Source organism: Abramis brama (genome assembly GCF_963993115.1).
Source record: "Abramis brama genome assembly, chromosome: 10".
Lineage (NCBI taxonomy): Eukaryota > Metazoa > Chordata > Actinopteri > Cypriniformes > Leuciscidae > Abramis > Abramis brama.
The window spans coordinates 8,953,139-8,977,836 of record NC_139972.1 but is presented as its reverse complement, the minus strand read 5'-3'; the positions used below and the strand labels follow the sequence as shown (position 1 = coordinate 8,977,836).

General features: G+C 37.7%; 1 protein-coding gene across 4 annotated transcripts in view; it reads left to right on the top strand.

Annotated features, from left to right (window-relative positions):
• Positions 1 to 24,698, top strand: part of actn4 (actinin, alpha 4) — a 39,769-nt gene that overhangs the window by 9,275 nt on the left and 5,796 nt on the right. For 2 of the 4 annotated variants that reach the window (XM_084127511.1, XM_084127509.1), the window contains 12 exons: positions 15,571 to 15,685; positions 15,844 to 15,963; positions 17,386 to 17,472; positions 17,583 to 17,670; positions 18,038 to 18,116; positions 19,134 to 19,215; positions 21,395 to 21,480; positions 23,183 to 23,275; positions 23,471 to 23,701; positions 23,902 to 24,049; positions 24,279 to 24,429; positions 24,514 to 24,622. In XM_084127511.1, coding sequence (XP_083983637.1) covers positions 15,571 to 15,685; positions 15,844 to 15,963; positions 17,386 to 17,472; positions 17,583 to 17,670; positions 18,038 to 18,116; positions 19,134 to 19,215; positions 21,395 to 21,480; positions 23,183 to 23,275; positions 23,471 to 23,701; positions 23,902 to 24,049; positions 24,279 to 24,429; positions 24,514 to 24,622 — 1,389 coding nt within the window. Of the gene's footprint in view, positions 1 to 15,570; positions 15,686 to 15,843; positions 15,964 to 17,385; positions 17,473 to 17,582; positions 17,671 to 18,037; positions 18,117 to 19,133; positions 19,216 to 20,967; positions 21,054 to 21,394; positions 21,481 to 23,182; positions 23,276 to 23,470; positions 23,702 to 23,901; positions 24,050 to 24,278; positions 24,430 to 24,513; positions 24,623 to 24,698 lie in introns of all 4 variants that reach the window. The other 2 variants (XM_084127510.1, XM_084127512.1) reach the window with 1 other exon arrangement.

Sequence of the window (24,698 nt, the reverse complement as noted above, 5' to 3'; positions counted from 1 at the left end):
GGCTGTTTAACGGGTGGGCTGTGGCCCTGAGGCCGTCATAATCTATTGTGATTGTGTCTCGCTAGTATTGTAAAACCAGACTTTTGACAATCACCGCAATTTCTGGTCCACTTTGCAGATTATTCTGGTCAAGGCTTGTTTGCTTACTGCAAAAAGGATCATGACATGGATTTAAAAAAAAAAAAATTACTTATAATGTCCATTTATAATGTTAATAAAGGTTTTTGCACAAAAAAACCCCCAAAACAAATATATATATGGAAAAACGATTTTGATGGAATAATGCGTTTTTAAGGGGTGGCGACTTTAAGGCTTGTCAGTAAATGGCGACTGTTTTGATTGGCTAACATCATTCCATAGGAATCAGCTATTGCACGCGAGTAAGTGTTTTGAAAACATTATCCGTACGAAACCGTCATTTACAGACAGAGCATTATGAAGTCATGTACTGATGGTTTGTAATGCAGCTTTCAGATCCAGTAGTCGACTGCTTCATCTGTCAACAAAAGTTTCTTTGCTTTGTTTCTCGGTTACAAAACAAAATGCTGTCAAATGCTCCGAACAAACATGATGGCATTACAAATAAACCATCCACTTGTTCCTGATGCTGGGATCTTTCTGAAGTCTCTACAGAAATAAGCAAATGAGATGTTTGAAGACTCGTATAGACAGCCTCTGTGATTATAATGGGTTTTCTTTGCTTTTGACGTGACACAACACATCAAGTGTAGGCAAATGTCAGCCGTTAAGTGACTGAATGCCAGTTGGGGTGGCCTATGGTGTGATGACGTGTAACTATTTGTCAGTATCTTGCTCTGGAGGCAGTCATATACAAATGTATTTGCTCCTACATCACAGATCCCGCAAAATCAAAACGATAATGAGGAGGACGTTTTAAGCTCTGAATCCTTCATGATGTTTTAATGGTACAAAGACCACTTATATGTCAGAAGATTAAGGCATATTTGACTTCTCATGTCATGACCCCTTGAAAACGGTCAACCAGAATATATATATATATATATGTTACCAGCAAAGTGTGTAATCCGGCATTCTATAGAATGCCTAGGTAATGTATAGAATTAGGTAATGTATTTTTTGCAAAAAACATCAGGAATTCTATACATTGCCGGGATTTCACACTTTGCCGGTAACATATATACTGAAAACATGAGTATATATATTGATGAGTGTGTATATAGGCCAAATGTGATGTTTTCACTAGCACGTGAAAGAAAAATCATGCAATAGTTATTCTAAGGCACAGAGAAGTACTGTGTCATCTGTTTTAAACAAATATGGTCGTTTAGCTCCGGAAGTCTATAAAACCCTCACCTTTGACCCTTGCAACGTGGCATATGGGTTGGTTTGAGGCTGGATGTTGTCATGCCTCGAGTTAAACACTTGAACCTGAAAAGTTTCCCTTGTTCCTCAAATGCTGGACCAGAACTGATGTGAAACCCACGTATATGGCTGGGGTTTTTGCTGCAGATGTGCATTTTTTTTTTTTTCCATTGAGATAATTGAGATTTCCTTAAAGCCAGCAGTTGCAAAACAAGAGGGAAGAACTTCTTGCACACACTTTCAAAACGAGACTCGGATTGACCTGATGTACTTAAGTCCCAGATGCATTCAGGGCTCATTGGTTGTGTCCCTGTCATGCTCTGATTGGCAAGGGGAAGTTGTGGTGGTTGTGGTTTCTGTTTAGTTTTTTTCTAATGGTGTAAAAATGACTATTCGTGTGTTTGAGGGTACATGTGACCATGTACACCAACTGTCTCGTGGGAAATGTTGTGTTAGTAATAGCATTAATGTGTATCAATGACTCTTAGGCCCTGTTTACAGCTCGTATTAAGATGTGTTTTGGCTGATCGGATCACAAATAGTCGAGGGAAACACATTCCCGTTTACACCTGGTGTTTTAATCCGTCACTTCTGTCCACTTTAAACCACTTCTGTCCTGATTTCTTCGAGGGGAGGGTCTATGAGGGGGTATATGGATGGGCCTTTTCAGATCTTTAGATCTAATGGATGTAATAAGCTCACGCAATTTACATTTACATTACTCAAACATCAGTCACTCTGTGGTTATTTTATTTTGTGTGATAACTCTTGGTTGACCTGACTGGTTTCACTGGTCAGTCAGTTCTTGTTATCATCTGCTTCAGGTCAGTGAGCGTGACATGCTCAAATGCAGAACAGATTGCTAAATTCAGGTTGACTTTTCGTAGAGGAACAACCGAGGAAATGTTAGACTTAATTTTCCTTTCGAGTCAATAAAATGAGGAATCACCATGTTTAAAACTGGTAAAAGAGTCCCAGAAAGCCAGGAATGGCAGCACCACAACTGTGAAACTACGATTGCTCTTCACAGGCAGATCATCGTGGAGACATTTTATTCGTTCGCGATCTTAAATCATAATGCTAATGGTATCTAGATTTTGGTGACTGGAAACATTTAGTCGTACAAGATGCTAGACAAAGACCTGTGAGTTTGAGAAGCCACAGCTCAGTTTCCACCTATTGATAGCATCGCCTGCATTGTGGGTTTATTTTTTGTCTTGCTACTAAATCCACCAAAGAACCAGTTTCCGAAAGACAACGTGTGTGATCTTGATGTGAGAAATGCATTAGATTGTGCAATTAAGCTCATTCAAATGTGTGCGTTGGATGTCAGTTGTGCGTGGAGTGGTGATGTCACCATGCTGGCCTTAAAGGGACAGTTCACCCAAAAATAAAAATGCTGTCATCACTTACCTCAAGTTGTTCAAAACCTGTAAGAGTCTATAAGAATGTTGGTAACCAAACAGTTTCTGGTCCCCATTGACTTGCATAGTTTTTTTTTTTTCATACTATGGAAGTCAATGGGGTCCAGAAACTGTTTGGTCTCCCACATTCTTCAAAATATCTCCTCTGGTGTTCAGCAGACGAAAGAAACTCATACAGGTTTGGAACAACTTGAGGTTGAGTAAATGATGACAGGATTTTTATTTTTGGCTGAACTATGCCTTTACACCAGTTGGTGTGTTTCTGTATCTCTGTAATCCTCCACTTTGTCTCAGCGGTTGAAAAGACGCTGGTTTCATCCATGATTGTTGACGCTTGGGAGTTGGGTTTCATGGACGCGCAGATCTGGAGTGGTCATGGTCGGATGTTCCCAGGCGTTTGAGTGTGTGGTTTCTCCATGGACCACAACAGACCCACGAGAGCCTGGGATGTCATGTGTGAGGAGCCAATGAGAGCAGATCTGCAGTTCTCGCTCGCTTGACACAGATAACGCCTCAATATCAGGTCGTTGCTGTCGAGACGAGTGGACAGCTAATCTACATGTTACTTCCTCTTCTTTCTTTTTTTTTGTTGAGTTAATCAACCTGCTAACAAGAAACACATTGATGCGGTATTTATAAAAACCAGCACTTTTGTTTTTCTCATATCATTTTCATCAACAATTTGGTTTAACTCAGATTATTTCTGTATAGTATAGTCCGTGCGGAAGCTGTTCCATTTTATTTATCCATGCATTTTAAAGTAATGTTGTCCAATGACCTGTAAATCAAATATAAAGAGTTATCGGTATTCGGTATCGGCCAAAATGTTCATATCGGTGCATCCCCTATTTATTTATTTATTTATTTATGTTAGCATGTTAATATTTTGTAAAGTTGTATGGTATTTGTAGTGACTGTGGACATTTTGGTGTTGTGACATTTGGAATAGTTTTTTTTTTTTTTTTTTGTAGGATGTGGTCACACACACACACACACACACACACACACACACACACACACACACACACACACACACACACACACACACACACACACACACACACACACACTCTTACACAACTGATTGAAGTGTGTAGAAACAGATGTGGTCAAAGCCACTTCACTGACAGGAAAGATGGACTCACTCTGGTTTACTTCTGCCACAAACACACACTGAGTGTTACAGTTGAGTCATTTATAGCACAGAAAGATCTTGTCCGCCTATTTTGAAAGATGATAATGCCATTGTGTGTGTGTGTGTGTGCGACCATGTGGCCTTTATATCACTAAACTCAGTCAGTGTAGGTTTGATGGGTCGTCATCGGTATGTGTGTGTCAGACAGATTTAGGTGTGGAACTGTGACTCAGTTTGCACAGGAATGTCTGTGCGTGGATTCTGTCATTTTGTTGGTTTTGTCATTTTTATCAGTTTTGTGTCTTTTTAAAAATATTTTTCATTTTAGTTATAGTCATTTTGTTGTGGTTTTGCTTTATTTTTTTTATATAGGCTATATATTTCCCATTTTTGTTAGTTTTATTAATTTTGTTTTGGTTTTGTGAATTTTAATTACTTTTTTAAGAATGTCCTGTTAAATATATTCTTTTAATTTAAATTTGAGTTAGTTTTATTAAATTTGTTGCGGTTTTGTTTTATTTTTTAATGAAAGCGAGTGTGAGCGTGTTGTGTGTGTGTGTGCCTGTGTGTGTGTGCGTGTGTGAGAGAGTAGTTCTACTGAAATGACTGAATGGTCCAACCGTTTCTTTCCAGATTGCACATACTTGCCTGTCTTGTCCCGTACAGGGCGATTGATGTGATCACACAGGAACAGGAAGTTGGGCAGAAGTTTGTGAGCAGCAGTTTCTCTGGTGCCTGTGTTCTGTCGTTTTTTTTTGCTGCCTCATTGTAAGCGTCCCGACTGCGAGGGGGGGGGGTTGGCTCATATTTCACATTCCTGCACCCGAAGGACAAACAAATGTAAACGAGAATGCATACTTGCGAACGTTAGCTTTGAAAAACACACTTTCCTTTCTAGTGAGATTGTTTTGGGCGCGAGAGGGGAAAAGGTGTGGTGGCTTTGATCAGGTGTGTGTGTGTGTGCTTTTGTGCATGCGTTGTGGGGGGGAGGGGCGGGGCTTCATTCGGCCTATTGCGTCACGCAGAACTGAGTGTGTGTTGCCTTATAAGGACATGAGAACATTACAGGAGACACAGGAAGAGGCAGTTAAGAGTGACAATACCAGGAGACCGGACCGACTGGACCGACATGTTTGGCTTCATTCTCTTTCTCTCTCGCTCTCTCTCTCACTCTCTCTCTCACTTTCTCCCCTTGTTCTTTGACACACCACATTAAGAGTTATGCATAACTTGAAAGTGCCCTAATTAGTGGTTTTTGTTTAGGCAAGTGTTAACTTTTACCATGTTTTCTAGAAAATGAATCACAACTTGACTATATACAAGTTAAACTGTGTCAAAATTGGCTCACTTTATTTTAAGGTGTCCTTGTTACAGTGTAATTATGCATTTAAGTACTGAGTAATATTAATTAACTACATGAACTTACTATAGGGTTGGGATTAGGTTTGGTTTAGGGTTAGTTGCATGTAATTGTGCATAGTAATTGCTATAGAAACTACATTGGACACTGTAAAATAAAGTGTTACTAAAAAGGCAGATTAGTTGCATTGATGTACAAGTCACATTTTGTTATTACATTCAGAAATAATGTAAAATATTGGTACACTGAATAGAATTTTGTGTAAAAAAAGTTTACTCAGTAAATTTCAATTTTACCTAGAAACACCAAGTAACATTGAATTAAACGTGACATTTGGAAGTAGAATGCAACATTGTCGCAGCGACAACTCATGATTCTATTAGAATATGTAGAACTCGGATGTAATTTGACCGATCCAGTGAGATTAGTTGTGTAGATGCTTCATTTCCACAGACTCTGACCTGCAACCGTTGAGGTTTTGCAGCTCTCGGTGTTTTGACCCCCTGAATCCTCCGTGGTGGGGGACCAAACACTCGCTTGGTGCATTCCACAGTAAATATTAGCCCAGAGAGAGACAGACAGACAGACACAGAGAGTGTTTATGTAATGCTGAAGAGACACATTCCATCCTCATGTGGGCTGTGAGGAGTTTGTGTCTCTCTCTCTCTCTCTCTCTCTCTCTCTCTCTCTCTCTCTCTCTCTCTCTCTCTCTCTCTCTCTCTCTCTCTCTCTCTCTCTCTCTCTCTCTCTCTCTCTCTCTAAAATGGAGAATGTTTGGAATGAAGATCCACAGAGCTTCGAAATGTTCCCCAGTGACTGGCCATTAACATGGGGAAATCCGCTTTTTACTGAGTTCACCGATTGCCCCAGAAGTCAGAACTCCTGCATGTCTTTTCATTATTAGTGCTGCACGATAAAGTGAAATAAAGCTGAAAGCATGTCATGGTTTAGAGCAATGTAATTGAATAAATGTATGTGCTGCGTGTTTCAGAGTGAAGCGCGGCACTGTGTTCGTTTACACGTGAGCAACTCTTGTTTTCCCCGTCTTAGAGTGGTTCTGTTCGCAGTAAATCGCTCCTCGTGAACTTCATCTCTGCATCTGCTTTGAGTTTGGGATACTTTAGCCGGCATTTGAAAACGCAACATGAGCAAAACATCTTCCCAAAGAAGCGCTTATAAACCGGCTGGTATCCACAAAAGAGAAGTGCTGATTTTAATCCGTGGGGTTTCCCTTTAAAATAAACGTTTGATGTACTTGCCTTAGTGAAATATTATTATACAGTTAGTAATATTTCTTATTTTGTTGTTTTTAATGTGTGTTGACCAAATTGTGCAGTCCTACAAACAAGCATTGAATTTGTTTGTTTTTATTGCATTTTAATTCACAAACACATTTTTTGAAACACTGCAGATTTTTTCCCAAATTCATACAGCCCTATTAATAACAGCTATTTGTTTTCTATGCTAAAGCAGATTCTTCCATTCTGGGATGCTGATTGGTCAATACATCGTTCTAGTTGTGCTAAAACACACAATATAATCGCAGCTAAAGTCCATCAGAACAGAGACATCATCTCTGCAATGTCTTCTCCTGTTACCAAACAAGAAACCTGACTCCTCCTGGCAGGAAAGATCTGATCTCCGGTCTGCTGACACGCTGACCTTTGAGCCAGTGTGTGAACACATTTTCACCACACGTTAAATTAAACTGAATGACACTAAATGAAACTGTGCTAAGAAATGCACTCGGGTGCATCGCTAGTTTTAGGTGTATTTTCTTCTGTGGTTCTGGTTCTCTTTTCAGTGTGGGAAACCGCTTCATTTAATTTAGTCGATGTTTCCGAATACTCTGAAACCCTTTGAGGTGTACTTCAAGCCCGTCCGGGTAATGTTAGTAAAACACGTGCTTGCTTTGTGACAGAATTACCTGTTGCTGTCTTCATCTGATACACAAGCACCAGCTACAGTAGCGATTTTGGGGTTTTGGCTCAGTGTTGGATGACCGTGTCCCTGTGAGGCCTCCGTCTAATCCAACCTGACTCCCTTTCCTCAGTGAAAAGCAGCTTTGAGAAAGTGAGAGTCCCGCTCGCACACGTGAGTCAGCGCTACTGAGTCTTCCCTCCGCCACCGAGGAGTCAGGGAGTCACCGGGAGAACGAGGGCAGGGATACTCCCAGAGAGTCAAACTCTGAAACATATTTTGGGACGACTTAGAGACTGCGTCTTGATGCAGTAAAGGCACACAAAAGGTCTTTATATGAAGGTGAAGTTTGTAATTGTTGAATTATTTTCTTATACTCCCCACTTTCATATGCAGACAACTGTGAGTTAGCCATTATTGTTCAATACGCCTGAAAAGCTGTTGTCATAAAGCATCACTCTGTTCTTGTTTTCCCGACCAGCCCGACTCAGAAACATGGACTAAACCAGTGTTAGTTTGGAGTGAGACTGGCCGACCGTTAGCAGATAGGTGTCATTATTTTCCGTTTGTGGCGCAAAAATTAGACTTTACATTAGAGCAGCTTGATTTGGGAGTAGATTGAATGCTAAATATTGCAATTAGGGGTGTGCGATGTTGACACAAATAAAAGATATATCGATATTTTGGGGGATTTTTCTTCAATATAAAGAGATTCATTAATAAGTGAGTCATTGAATCATTCACTCAACCGATTTGTTCGGAACTATTGTCTTTGGCAAAATTGAGCAAAAACAGGCAATACTGTGTCTAAAATGTAAGTCACTTAATATTAACTTGCATGAAATCAATATTACATTTGTAATCATGCTGATTATTGGGGAGAAATTGATGAACTATATTAAATTATATAAATATAAAAGACATACATAGCTATTTTTGCCCCCTCATCTTGAATATTGAGGGACATACTTGATAATCTCAGATCGAAAATCGTTATAACGACAATCACGATATTATCGTTATTATGATATACACAATATTATACAATTTTAAAAAGTCTTTTTTATTCTTCTGCTTTTTTGTTGGCCAAAAATGTATGATATATCATTATTTGAACGTATTTATTTATTTAAATTGCAGCGATTTGATAATCACACTAAGGCATATCACGATTTGTTTTATTTTTTGTGCTGCCCCACTTCACTTTTTAATCTGAGTCGACTGTGACTGTCAACAGCGCTGATGTTTGTCAGTCTCTTAGTAAATATTTCCCATCAAATATACTCTGACTTGCTGATGTCGACTGTTAGTGTCCTTATTAGTTACAGTGTGACCTTTTGCCGGCACTGCTTCGGGAGGATGAGGCAGGAATTTGAAGCGTGCTCCGTTTGATGACCTTTCTTGGCCACGTTTGACTTTTCTCCCTCAAACTGTTGATACACAAACCTTGAGTGTCACCAGAATCTCCAGAGCTGAACCATCATTTCTCTAAGTTATTTCTAAATGTTTGTGTGATAGATGGGAATGCGTGGACGGGGCGGTTGAAGAAGTGAAGAACCTCTTAAAGTCTCAATTCTACAGAGCACAACCTCATCAGTGTGGTTTCTGAAGCATGTGTTCGGTTGCTTCGAGTTGTCCTCTACTTCCCGTCTCTCTGTGCTCAGTGACGGCTGTAAAGCTCGTTTCCTTTGAGCCGAGGGATGTTTTCTTGACAGGACCTTCTTTCCGTCCCTCACCTCCTCCATCTTTGAGTTAAAGGGACAGTTCACCCAAAAATGAGCAAATTTGCATGATTAATGTGTGAGTCATTGAGAGGGCAGCGGTCGAGACGGAATAAAGACATCATAGCTTCAGCCTTAAAGGGACAGTACACCCAAAAATTGTAATTCCGTAATCAATTGCTCACCCTGATTTCGTTCCATGCCTGTATGATTTCTTTCTTATTTCTTAAGATATTTTGAAAAGAAGAACAGGCATGAGATCAGCATTTCATTTTTGGGTGTACTGTCCCTTTAAGGCTGAATGCTATGATGTCACTCTTGGTTGTTACTTTTTATTCCATCTGCCCTCTCAATGACTCGCACATTAATCACGCAAATGGTTTGGGCATGAAGTTTTGATCGCTTGTGCAATTTGTTTGTCTTGTTCAATTTCTCTCCTCTTTCTAATCTAAGCTCAAAGGTCGTCCTCTGCATCTTTCTAATCACTGAGGTTAGATTGATTTATGATACGAGTGTGGGCTGAGGAAACATTTCCTGTGTCACATCCTGCAACGATAAAGCTCAGCATGCATTTCTTTAAATGGGGATGTTTGTGTGTGAAGGTGTGAATTCATCAAGTTGTTTTAAACTCTAGAACTGTGCAATTACACACAGAACTAAATAATAATAATCTTATAATATAATAATTTTATTATATATTTTAGGTAATTCATATTTTTGAATGTTTTTTTAGTAATACTTTAATACTTCAGAGAAACATGTAAATTGTGTATACATTTAAAACGACAAACACAATTTCAAGATGGTTATTTTATTATCCTTATTGTAATATATATTTTTAGTTATTATATTATTATTTGTATTAGTTTATTATTTAGTCATTTGATTTTATTCGTTTTTATTTTTTATGATTTTTATTTTATATTTTTGCATTTTAGTTTTAGTAATTTTAATTAAAAAAAATTAAATGTGCCTTCCAACTAACTGATAGTTTTTTTTTTCCGTTTTTTTTCTGTTAACGTTAACTTGTGTCACTCAACGTAAAAACGATTATTTTGTCAGTCGCGGTGTGTCCTCTTAAAATGCAATGCTCAGCATGAAGTGACAGAGCAGTCACAGATGTTCGTCTGATTGTGCACACAAACCAGCAATTAAAAAAAATAATTGTTGGTTTGTGCGCTTGTGCTGACGGATGACTTCTTTGACTGTTGTCTCGCTTCTCGCTGAGTGCTGTGTTTTCAAGATGACACGTCAAGTTAAAAATAGTTCGGCTTCCCTGTTGCATTTTAAGATGAGCTAGCCTTGTGCACCTGACACACTGAACTGGATCCTCAGCTGATGTGTGGAGTCTCTGCCCTTGAGAAGACATGCGGATGCACCACAATCTTTACATTTTCTCTCGTCCCTTCACTTTCAGCTTCACATACAAACACACTTCATTAGTTTGGACACCCGTTCTCAGTGCAGCGTAACATGCGTGTCTGGCATTCCTAAAATCACTCTCGTGCGATGGTGGGATGACTTCCATTCCTGCGCGAACTCTCTCTGGGTCAGGCACTCCTCTCCAGCGTTCTTCCATCTGTTCTTTCTGTCGTTTTGTGTTGGTGTTTGTTTCACAGATGCTCCAAAGCAAGGCCCGTTTCTAGAGGTGGACTTCTGATCTGATGAATGATTGAAACCTGCATTACACACAGTACTCAAACACAAACAGGTTTATTAATGCCATTTAACCAGATATGTTGTTAGTGAGATATCCAATTAAGTTGATTAAGGCGAGACACTACAGGTGAATAGGGTAACATTTTAAAATAATAGATATCACCATGAAACTTCCTCAGTTGATTACTTGCACAAGTATAAAAAAAAAATGTATTACAAGTTTTTGGAATGTGTACGTTTAATTATGCAAATTAGGCATTATCTCATTAAATATGCACGGTATGCAAAGGGTTAATGTTCCTGCCGTCTGGAGGAGGAACCCGAGCCGCTCAGACACCGCTAGCACTCGCACAAAGACAGGAAGTGCTATAAATAAATCAACAAATAAACATGGCATCCACCAGGGCAACTCCTCCTCTTCCTCGCTCTTCCCTGTCCCGTGTCCCTCTTTCCTCCCGGTCTCTTCTGTTGCTCCAGGGTCGAGAGCTCAGAGCGGATGCTTTGAAACTTAGTGCCACTTCAGCTGTTGATATTCTCTCACATGTTGCTCACCATTGTGATGATATGAGTTTATTTTGAGACTGTGTTTCTTGATCTTGGGTTGACCGAGCAAAGAATTGATCTTCTTTTGCAGTTTTTTTACTCCATTGAAACTTTGTATGATTTTTGTAAGCTTTCCTCTATCTCAAACAGTAGAGCGCTGGCGCTTGCAACGCCAAGGTCATGGGTTTGATTCCCAGGGAAAGCTAGAACTGATAAGAATGTAAATGTGTACCTTGAAATGCAATGCAAGTCACTTTGGATAAAAGCGTTTGCCAAATGCATAAATGTAAATGTAAATGTTTTTAAAACAGTGGTTGTCAAATTTTGGGGAATTTTAGGGTCCAAGTCTATATATCCGAAGGCCCCCTAAGAAATCACTGGTACTTCTGCTGGAATGATGGAGCTGCTCGTTTTCAAGCTTTCTTTATTTAAATTCCAGAAGGTTCAATAGCAGAATGTTCTTCAGGATTTACACTTTCTTATTACCAGTGAAATTACACGATTTTTTAGATATTCGTGATTTACTGGCATTTTTAAAATATTTTTAGTGTTTTTTTCTAAACTTATAATATATAGGCTATTCATGCAGTGTTATCGTTGATACCATTACTATTAGTTTTTGTTATTTATTTATTTTTAAATTATGTTTTCTGTTTTCACTTTATTTTTATTTATTTTAAATCATTTTTTGTGTATTTTTGTCATTTTAATTTAAATTTTTTTTTTAAATGTCTATATGGTATTTTTTTTTTATTTGTTTAATTAGTTCTTTTAGTACTGTTAGTAACCAACAAAAAACATTTTTTTTCCTTTGTAACTTATTTTATTTCAGTTATCAATTATTTTAATTAAATTAACAAATGTTTAAGTTTTGGTTTTTGTTGACAATAATAACCCTTTATTCATAATGATAATAATAATAATAATAATTATAATGATAATAATAATAATAATAATAATAATAATAATAATAATAATAAAACAAGGTCTAGAAATTACACTTTAAATTCCCTCATTTATCCACAATTTGTTTATTAATGATTAAGCTTAAATATAGATTTTTTTCTAAACTTTTGTTCAGTTCTCTACATGTCGTTGTCTCGTGCTTTGTGACCCGGTCATCCTCCAGTCCTGCAGCCGTTGAGTGGGAGAAAGATGCTGATGTTGATCTTGCAGACGGAAACACATTAGAGCTCGCAGAGAATGAGGAAACCGGTTATTACAGTTTCATATAGTCATGCAGAAGTTTCCCCTCGGATGTGTGCTCATACTCTGGTGTGAGTGTTGGAGATTGAGCAATTCCAGCATTACAGACATTTGCTGTGCAGAGAAAGTATTAACCAGTGTATCGACCCATTTTATGAATAATCCTTAACCGCATGTAAAGTCCAACCCAAGAGTCAAGCAAACACAGTGATGATACTGTAATACAGTGATGGTATCATATGGTAATATCGTCGTCTTGGGACTGTTTACACCTGTATTTAGCGTCGTCCACCGTGATCCGATTGACCAAAGCGCATCTTAACACCAGGTGTGAACAGAGCATTGGTTATATTTTAAAAAACAGCTATAGGTGTTTTTAATGCTACGAACCCCCCAAAATGCTATTTAAAAAAAGCAATTTAGAACATACAATGTGAAAATATTATTTGGAAAATATAAAATTTATATTAAATTACTTTATTAAACATTTTTCCTACTCACTCTAGTATTATAATGTTAGATGTATTATTTATTTATTTATATTTTAATACATTTTTTATTTTTATTTATTAGTTTAAACTTTTAATTTATTTAATTTATTTTGTATTAAAATTATTTATTTGATCTATTTATTTTTTATGCTGTTGCTTAATATTTATTTATTTATATTTTTAATTGTATATATTTATTTTATATTTTATCAACTATTTATTTAATGGTTTAATCGTATTATTTATTTTAAATTAGTTTTTATGCTGTTTATCTGTTAAAACCCTGTACCTGAAACCACCCAAAACACTCTAACAATGCTGTGGTGAGTTTTGCCTGAGCAACTAACATCCACATTTCCTCCAGAATATGTAGTTTTTCTGCTTCTTTAAACTTATATGAATGTAGTGTTAATAAGCATATTTAACCTATTTAACTCAGGCCTATAGCGAGAGAGTAGGAAGGGTTATGTGGATCAGGTGATCGTGAAACGTGTGCATTGAGTTCGTTCCTGAACGACACCACACCCTCACCTGTCAGTCACTCTCCATGCACTCGTGCACTGCAGGAGTGTGTGTGTGTGTGTAGGCCAGGGAAGGATGTGGTTTGATCTTGCATGCGTTCTTGCGCAGGGAGTGGCAGTTCATTGCAATTGAGAGAGTTTTATCTCACGACTCCACAATGCCATTCCTGGTTTCAGTGCAAATCACATCACTACTGGCGGCCGACCGATATATTTCACACGTCGGCTGAATCCGATATGTGGCATTTTTTAAATTATTGGTATCAGCTGATACATTTCTGTCTATAACTGTCGGAAGCGGCAAACAGAGCCGGGATATTTGTAGCCTGCATAAAAATGCATATATCCAGTTGGCAATGTCATATTTATAGTGTAGTAGAAAATGTGATTTCTAATGAGTGCACACAGAATTAGAAGATTACTAACAAATTAATATACGTTTGTATCGCAGTTGTCATGCATGTGTTATTTACTGTCTTTAAATCAAATAGTGTGATCAACAACCATCCCTGCTCTCAATATATCGGCATCAGCCATAAAATAATCCATATTGGAAATGACTGATATGCACTGCAAGTGCAACGTGGCCGTGAAGTGTTTGCATCAGCGTAGTGTACTTTATTATGACCTAAAGTGGCACATAAACACATGCTCATGTGTGGCAGAGCGGGTCTTCCTCTGTAATTCTTGTGACTTGGATGCAATGATGTCATCCACACCCAACTAATCATAGGCATTCCACTGGGCTACACACACACACAGACACACAGACAGACACACACAGACAGACACACACACACACACACACACACACACACACACACACACACACACACACACACACACACACACACACACACACACACACACACACACACAGAGCCCCCTGTTTGAGCCGAGGTATTTCAGGCCTCATCAAATGGCATTTGTTGACAGTGTGGATGTGTCGGTCCAGGCTCAGGTCCTGACTGGTTTGTGTGTGTGTGTGTGTGAAGGCTGAATTGTTTTTGTGGCGGGCCTGTCCCTGGTAGGTGCCTGTCGTACGAGGGTAGGGGGTGGTGAAGGGCCTCATTATCCACCGAACTCAATGGAGTCTTTGTGTTGCGGGCCGCGGGCCTGGAAACCCCTCTCCCAGTGTGATCTGATGCCTGTGTGTGTCTGCACTTGCTGGTTCATGTTGAGGTGCTGTGGATCAAACTGGTAATCGACTAGTCAGTTAGTGAGTCTAACTGAGTGAGTGCATCTCTCCTGATTTAATTTTTTTTTATATGCATAATATATTTTTAAATAGAGTTTTAAAAAGGCATTTTTAGAGCAGTGTTAGTTTAGTATTATTTATATACTGTTATAATTTTAACTCATATTTTGAATTAGCTTTTTTTTTGTGTAAGTATAAGTAATTTGGTTATTTGCTGCTTTCATTTTTAATATTTTTTTTTTAGACATTTCTATTTAGTTTTAAATTTAATTTTTTTGTTTTAATAATTTTAGTATTTAAACTTGTTTTATTTCGGTTAGTTTCCAAGGCAACATTTCTCATTTTCATTTAGTTTAATGTAATTTTTTTTTAATCTAATTATTTCTATTTTACTTCATTCCTTTAAAACTGATATAAAAATTAAGTAAAACCAAATAGAAATATAAAAAAACCTTAATATTTCTATTTGGTTTTACTTATTTTTTTTAAGTACTTTAATTTAAACTCGTTTTATTTCAGTTAGTTGTATTTTTTTTTATTTTAATTAAAGTATTAGTAATTTTATTATGATTTTTTTGTAATTTTATCAGTTTTTCTGTTTTTTAGATATTTCTGTTTAGTTTAAATTTTTGTATAATTTATTTAATTTAATTTTCATTTGTTTTCTTTGTCTAATATTTAAATTTTATTTCATACTTTGATGCTTTATTTCAGCTTTTTATTTATATTAATGGAATATATAAGTTTTAGTTATCACTGATTTAGAGGTGCAAATATGAGGTTTTTTTTTTTTTCCATTTTGGTATAATATCACGTGCTCACTTCAGTAAATGTCAGCTTTTGTCTGCAAAGTATGCGATATTTCCGAGTTTTCATACGATCGGCGGTCTCATATCTCAGCTAGAAACGCCTCAGTTGTTGATTTTCAAACCGGCTTCCTGAGCAAACATCTTGAGCGTTCCTGCATGCAGTGTTTCCTGTTTCCCGGGCTGTGGGACCTTGCTTCCACTTTATTTATTTTCCTGACATCATTTCCTGTTTGTTCTAGACCTTCACGGCCTGGTGCAACTCTCACCTGCGAAAGTCGGGAACTCAGATCGAAAACATCGAGGAGGATTTCAGAGATGGACTCAAACTGATGCTGCTCCTAGAGGTCATCTCAGGTCAGTGAGCTTTAATCGTTTTTGGCTGGTCAGTAGTTCATTAAGTCTCATTTGCAACTTTCCAGAGCTGTCGAGCTAATGTTTAGCCGAGGAGTGTGTGTGTTTATGCTGATGCGATGGAAAGAGTGTGAGAACTCATCTGCTGTGTGTTTGTGCAGGGGAGAGATTACCTAAACCTGAGAGAGGAAAGATGAGAGTGCACAAGATCAACAATGTCAACAAAGCGCTGGACTTCATCGCCAGCAAAGGAGTCAAACTGGTGTCCATCGGTGCAGAAGGTACAAACACTTCTCTGTGTATCAGACTGGATGTTCGCTTTGAAGAAGCGCCTGCCAAGTGAAAATCCCACGGAAGTGCATGTTTGTGTGTGTGTGTGTTCGGGAAATTCTGACCTTTCCGATCCTCCTCCGTCTTTATGCAGCGTCTCTCTCAGAGAGGTGTGTGTTCACACTCGGCACGTTTGGTTGGATTCAAACGAACCCTGGTGCGATTGCTCAGTTAGCGCGGTTCATTTGAACAAGTGTGAACGCTGCCATCTGAACCCAAGCGGACCGAGACGCTGAAAAGATGAGTCTTGGTCCGGTTCGAATGAAATATGAATGCAACACGGACCAAACATTTACATTTAATCATTTAGCAGACGCTTTTATCCAAATGAGGAGAGCAAAATAAGCAGTTAAACTAACAAAAGCACAACAATATGCAAGTGTTGTGGCCCTTCCCAGTTTAGTCTAATGCAGTATACATATATTTGTTTAAATAGATAAAGAGTAGAAGAGAAAAGAAAAGTTATTTTGACTCCTTCACACATTTTATAAGCTCTTCACGAGTTCTCAGCTGGTTAAAATACCATCATATGTCGGCTGCGCACATACAGCGAGTGCATTCAGCCCAGAACACAGCGTTGTTTTGGATGTTCAACTAGTTTCGTTGCAAAATATATTTAATAAAAGCTGACGAATCAGGTTGTGAACGTATCCCTTTGACTTTAGGTTCAGGATCTTTAGGTTCGGTGTTAAAATGCCAATGTGAACGCTAAGCGGACCAGGACTAAATGTTTTTTTGTTTGTTTTTTTGGTCCGAACCAAACAAACTGAACTACAAGTGTGAGCACACCCTGAGTCCGTTTCTAAACGCTGTTTGAGTTATTATAGCGTTTGCAATGAATGTATTGAAAAGTTTGTGGTCTTGAATATTCTCATTTATTTGATCAAAATTAAGTAAAAACAGTGAAATATTATTACAATTTTAAATAGCTGTTTTCTATTGTAATATATATGTTAAAATGTAATTTATTCCAGTGATCAAAGCTGTATTTTCAGCATCATTACTCCAGTCTTCAGTGTCACATGATCCTTCAGAAATCAGTATAATATGATGATTTGATGTTCAAGAAACATTTCTGGTTATTATGAATGTTGAAAACAGTTGTGCTGCTTTATTTTTGTGCAAATTGTGATGCATTTTTCCCCAGAAGTCTTTGATGAATAGAAAGTTAAGCATTTATCTGCAACATAACAAATACATTTAAAGTAAATTATTTTATCATAAAGTCACTTTTGATCAACTTAATGCATCCTTTCTGAATAAAAGAAGGTACAATTTTAAATAAGGCTTTTTAAAGAAATGAATAATGTTAAATTAAAACTGCATGTTTTTCACTCTCAGCATCTGACAGTTCTGCATGTGTGTATTTGTAGAAATTGTGGATGGAAATGCCAAGATGACTCTGGGAATGATCTGGACCATCATCCTCCGCTTCGCCATCCAGGACATCTCAGTGGAGGGTATAATTTAGAGAACTTAGGAGCAGCTCTGCACAGCATAATCAAACTTTGGAGAAGAAAACCAAACATCTGTGATGAATGTCCAGTAAAGCCTGTTTCTCTCTCTTCAGAAACCTCTGCTAAAGAAGGACTTCTGCTCTGGTGTCAGAGAAAGACGGCTCCTTACAAGAACGTCAACGTTCAGAACTTCCATATCAGGTTCGAAACACATTAGTGTTGATCTAGAACCTTTTATTTGATTGATCCAAAGATTTTTTTGTGGTTTTGATTGGTTGATTGATTCAAAAGTGGGTTTTGCATAAAGTAGTGTTATGGATGTATTTGAATAAACAAACAGCTGAAGACGAGCGATTAAAAGATCACACTTGAATCTGAAATGTCTCGATCTCACACACTCGCTATGCAAACGAGGTTCCTTCAGCGTGGTGTGTGTAGTTTCGAGTCCAACACTGACATGAATGCAGAGTTTGTGAGCTGTGATTTGAGTGCTGCCCTCTTCTGGTCAAAGGAAGGAAATGTGAAGTGCTTGTTTCCTTTGACACACGTTTTCTCTTCTCTTCCACAGCTGGAAGGATGGTCTTGCCTTCAATGCTCTGATCCATAGACACAGGCCAGAGCTCATTGATTATGACAAGCTGAGAAAGGTGCGTCTCATGAAAACAGAAGTACATTAGGAGGTTTATGAATTTTCTGTACTGAATTTGGGGTATATTTTGTGCAATTCAGTAGATTAAAATTAAGCTGAGAGTAATGTACTCCTATTGCATGGTCAAAAGTGGGTTAATAGTTAAACTGCTAAGCATGATTATTTTGCTTAACTATAATGCTGATTTTTAATGTTCATTGTTCTTTTTTGAGATTTCTTTTTACATTTCAATAGAAATTGAATTTATTATTGAATTTTCACATCAAGCACAATCAAGTTATATGCAGATAAACCTCATCTAGTTTTGTGATTTTATAATATTTATCATATACATTAATACACTGTCTACATTATGAAAACCTTAAGAAGCTTCTTTCAAAAATGAAAACAGCCCTTATATTAATTCCAGTAATTCCACATTATGTTAATGTTTTTTTAATTAAAACAACAAAAAAGACTTTGCATTGTGACACAGAGGTTTTGTAAGTCTGGCTTATTATTGTTAACTAAAACTAAAATTATTTTAAACATTTCTGTTAATTGAAATCAAGCTGAAATAAAATACAAATATTAGCTGACAAATGTACACTAAATGAAAATGAGAAATCTTGCCTTGGCAATAAAGTGAAATATGTTTAAGTTGAAGCACCAAATTATTAACTGGAAATAAATAAAAACTATAAACAATAATAAAATAAATTAAACCTAAAATAGCAATATTTAAAACAAATAATAATAAAATGATAAAAGCACATAACGAAATTACTAAAAATTAAACTGAAACATGAAAATTCAAAAATATAAACATAGAAGGTAATTCAAAATATCAAAATAAAAAAATACAAATAAAAACTAAAATAACACTGGTGTAAGTGCATTTATTCAGGAACCACAATAGTCGAATTCACTAAATTATGTAATGGGGTTAATGTATGTGTAGAACTTGAATAATGGAGGTTTTGATCCTGTGGTAAATCTGTGGAGCTCATGTGACCGTTTTATTCTGTGTTAACAGGACGACCCAGTGACCAATCTGAACAATGCCTTCGAAGTGGCAGAGCGATACCTCGACATCCCCAAGATGTTGGATGCAGAGGGTACAAACTCTTCTGTCCTTCTCTCTGTGTGTGTGTGTGTGTGTGCGTGCGTGCGTGCGAGCATGTTTTTATATTGCGTATTACATATCAATTGTTATTCATGTGGCTGTCTGAGCCTGTGTATGAAGTCAGTTGTGCATGCTTTTGGATGTGTGTGTGGGAGAGAGAGTGAATGAGTAGCTCTATTAAAGTATGTGTGTTTTGAGCATGTCAGCGCATGTCTTGTATTTCCAGGAGTCTCTTGACAGACAGGTCAAACACCCACACTTAATGTCTTCTGCAAACAGTGTAACCATGGTTAAGATCCCTGAGCATTATGTTGTTTCTCCCTCAAGCATGATCTCTCCAGGATCTCTGATCAACCTGCTGCACCGGACCTTGTTTTATTGTTATTTATGTGTGTGTGTATTGTTCTGTAACCCTGAGTATATGGCTGAATCCCAATTTGCACACTATCCCTTCTAAATAGGTTTAGATGGATGGTATACTCTTTCTGAAGTTATTTGAAATGTGTGTCTGTACTTGCTTTTTTTAGCTAATATTACCTACAAACAGGGCTTGACATGAACTTTTTTGCTCGCCCGCCTTTGTAGCTTGTAGTTCACTGGCCACAGTTTTTGTTGTTGAGAAATTGTGTTTTATTAGGGGTGTGACGATACACTCAGCTCACGAGACGATACATGATATTCGGTTCGCAAGAAGACGAGACGATATTTAAACACTACGTTAAAGAAATCTTCAATTATGAAATATATGACTGGAAAAATAGTCTTTTATTCAGCTGAAAGTCACAAAATGCAAAACAAAGCCGGTGCATTTTGAAATGTTCTAGGACTGTCACTAACGATTATATTGGTAATCGAATATTCAGTCGATTAATTTGACAACTAATTGTGTTATCGTGACCCAAGTGAACAAAAGCAATAATAATTGGTTCAGATAGAGTATCAAAAGCAAGTAATCATTTGGTTTTATTGATCAACACTGTTACATAATACATAATGAAATGTATATTATATAAACCTAACCAACTTATGTTCATTATATTATAAGTATAGCAAATTCCTGCAGAGGGCACAGATTTAATCATTGTTTTTGACATTGATTAAAAATGAGAAATCAATTAGGGATGAACATTATATGAACAAATATGAACATTTTGGCTGATATTGATAACCGATAATTCTTTATATCTGAGAGCCGATAACTGATATATTGGCCGATAAATCAAAATCTAAATCCAAATTTCTATATAATTTTTGAGAGCCTGATTACAAAAACAAAAGTCATGTCCCAAACACACAATTATAATGTTCTCATTATATTTTTATGTAGCCTATGTGACAAGATTTGCACTGCACATCGTATTTCAGGCAATTCAAATCCATCATTGCGAACAGTGCGCATCTGAAGTGTCTCAGCTGAAGGAAAAATCCATTATTTATCGGCTTTAATATATCGGCCAAATCTTCCTATCGGGCCGATAAAGATAACACTTAAAATGAAAATATATTTGCCGATAGCGATATGGTCGTCGATATATTGTGCATCCTTAAGATCAATATTGTCAGCCCAGCCCTTCTCAAAAGTGTTCTTGCACCTCACCAGCGAATTGAGATTCTGCCATTGTTTTGTCCATGTGTGTGAATGAGTGTGTAACCACTGTTGTCTGCACATGCCTGTGACGAGTGTGTGTTTGAGTCCCGTCTGCATCCTTGTTTGTGCATGTGTATAACTCTCGTTTCCCTTCAGACATTGTGAACACAGCACGTCCAGATGAGAAAGCTATAATGACCTATGTGTCCAGTTTCTACCATGCCTTTTCTGGAGCCCAGAAGGTACACCACGACCACGAGCCCGAACCCTTCGCCAGATCCTCTTTAGCATGGCTTTTTCCACCAGTACTAGAATAACCTGGTGAAGGCACGCGTGTGTGTGTGTCTTAACCCTTCTTCCTTTGGCCTACAACTCCTTTCTCAACAGCGGATTGGCTTTTTCCTCTCACTTTACGGGTTGCCCTGGTTATAACACAGGATTTCAACCCCCATTTCCCTTTCAATAGGGGAGCCCATAAAATGCATAACCATCCCCTCCTCTCCCAGTGGGGACACACAGGCTTTGGGTTGCTTTGCTTCACCGCTGTCTCTTTCTCTCTCTTTTTTCGCTGGCATTGCTATAGATATCGTGGGCACTCTGCGGCCGGATGAGAAGGCTATTATGACCTACGTCTCCTGTTTCTATCACGCCTTCTCAGGTGCTCAGAAGGTGAGAAACCTTTGACCCCTGACTACTGGCCCTGAAACTCTTAAGGTGCATTCATACCTGGTTTGTTTGAGACAGTTTTCTCGTTTTGGTTCGTGGTATTTTGCTCAAAAACGAATGTGAACAGCAAATGTTCCCCAATATTAGCCAACTGTTCTAGCATCATTGGTTGATAGTGTCATATTAAAATAGCTACTTCAAAATTCCTGTAGTTGCTCTCGTCACAAGAATGTACACAAACATAACCAAGTTGGATGAAGACCATTTTTATTCTTTCTGGTCTTCCCACTTCATTGGCTTGGCATATGGCATTGAATTGTTCTGGATTAGATACTTCAAACAAACGGCAGATGGACGCCATGTTTCAATGATCCATTTTATGCCAGTGCATGCATACTTTTGAGTCTAAAATTGAGTCTTAAATGAAGAAGAAATCCAGTCTGCACTTCACTTCACTACACTTCAGATTTATAGCCAATCGATGGTTTGAAATCCTTTGAATTGAAACCTGCGCCAAAAACAATCCAATTAAACCAGGTGTGAAAGAGACTTGAGTTGAGGCCACTTGCCAGTTTTGATTCATCACAGCTTTGGTCTTCACTATACCCAAAACATTGACATCACCCCTTTCTATATATGCATTTATTTCTAATGGTTCTTCTGCTATCATTAATACTCTCAATGGGTTAACTGGTCTTTTACAACCTTCTTGGTGAATTTCATTGTTTGATGTTTCATATTTGCACTCAGTGATAAAGATTGTGATACAGTTGAGGACAATGTTGAGTGTAAATATGAAAATAACTACAATGCAATTGACTATAGTGAATTTCATTAAGCCTACATTTAAAACACTGAGGTTGTTGCTTTAATTCTTAGATGTATTAAGGTTATTTGTAAGCCCACCTTTACATTAGACAGTACTTTTCTATAATGTTTTGGTGCTGCATATGCTACAGTAGACATGTGAATCTACTCATTTATTTTTCCATGTGAAGTGAAGCCAGAAAATAATTGTTTAAATGTGCTTTAGCCTTTTACACAAGCGTTTTGAACACTTTCTGTGTTTCAGCGTTAGTTAATGCTGTAGAGAACCATGAAGAGATCCTCCAGCGGTGGTATAAAAATTGAGAATGCAAATTTGATTTTCCAAATAGCATGTAAATTTTGCAGCTGGACTACACGTTTTCGAAACTAACCAATTTTGGTGTTTGCATGGAATTAGTATAATACGTAGTTAGCTTCTAAGTGAAGTGTGTAATGTTGATGTTTAACTTCATATTTATTTAATTTGGCTAGTTTTTACGCATGGTACTGTATGTATAGCACATTAACTTACAACACTTGGAGTTTTGTGTCATTGTGTGCTCAAAACATCATTTGCGTGTGTTTGAATGTAATTTTAAGCCACCTTTTGCTAAACCCACCAAACCAAAAACCATTAAATATTTGATCGTTTGTTTTCCCCGTGTAAACTAAAGCAGCATCTTGACATTTACAGCTCTAAAAACAGATGTTTCATACTTCTTAACTGAAGTGTACGGTGTATACTGTATCATACTACTTTAAACATATGGTATACACTACTGTATGTATTTGTGTAGTAAACAGTATGCTGTTTTTTGGGGGGGGATTTGGGAAATTGTGCAATTCTATAGAAAGATGTCTGATGTAATATTGTTGTAACTGTCCTGTTCTGTGATAGGCTGAGACAGCAGCCAATCGTATCTGTAAGGTATTGGCGGTCAATCAGGAGAATGAGCACCTGATGGAGGACTATGAAAAACTGGCCAGCGATGTGAGTCTAAATTAATTTAAGTTTGCTGTTTGTGTGTTATTTAAGTTGATGAACATGGCTAATTGAGCATCTATAAACCTATTTCTACACAAACTAACTAGAGTGTTTTACAATGTTAAAAAGGGGACAGTGTTTCCTATTGAACCTCTATTCATTTACTCTTACTTTCTTGCTGCATGCTTTTTATCCCTATAGCTGTTGGAGTGGATTCGTAGGACAATCCCATGGTTGGAAAATCGTGCTCCAGAGAAAACCATGACAGAAATGCAGCAGAAATTGGAAGATTTCCGTGATTACCGTCGGGTTCACAAACCACCCAAAGTTCAGGAGAAGTGTCAGCTAGAGATCAACTTCAACACGTTGCAGACCAAACTCCGTCTGAGCAACCGACCAGCCTTTATGCCATCTGAGGGACGCATGGTGTCGGTAAGAAACGTGTATAATACATGCACAATTCAGTTTATAATAATGAGTACAAAAAATACCTTTTGCTGTGTCACTAATATTAAAACTTATGACACAAACTCGTCTAATAAAACAGTGTAATATTAATTGTTGGGTTTCAGATTGAAACCATCGGCTCAATCCTGAAAGGCATTTGGCTGATAAGTATTCTTTCTCTTTAGGATATTAATGGTGCATGGCATAAACTGGAAGGGGCAGAGAAAGGCTATGAAGAGTGGCTACTGAATGAGATCCGTCGTTTGGAAAGACTTGACCATCTTGCAGAAAAGTTCCGTCAGAAAGCAGCCATCCATGAGAGCTGGACAGATGGTATGGATACAGAAACTACACTTGAACTTGCTGATGCTTTTGTCAATTATTCACACCGATTACTCTTCATAGGCAGTGAGAGGCTCCTCCTCCATAACTCTTTCCGTTATTTCTGGAAATGTTTTGACGAATGCAGAGCCTTGTCAGCTAAGCAGAAGTCTTAAACATCAGGCTTGTGATCTGAAAAGTAGATGGATCTAAATAGATCTGTTTGTTTGTGTGTGTGTAGGTAAGGAGGCCATGCTAACACAGAAGGATTATGAGACTGCAACGCTGTCTGAGATCAAAGCTCTCCTGAAGAAGCATGAGGCTTTTGAAAGTGACCTTGCTGCCCACCAGGACAGAGTGGAGCAGATTGCCGCCATTGCACAAGAACTCAAGTGAGAAAACAACAAAAATAGTAGGGGATGAAAGTTGGGAAAATTTAATGGAGTGTTAGTGTTTAAACTGTTTCTGTGTTATAGTGAGCTGGACTACTACGACTCCCCAAGCGTTAATGCACGCTGTCAGAAGATCTGCGAGCAATGGGATGCTCTGGGTTCCCTCACACAGAACCGCAGAGAGTCTCTTGAGGTACACATGCTTTCTTGGAGAGACACTTTCTGGCATATTTATACATTTCATCATGCTGACTGTGTGTTATCTGGTC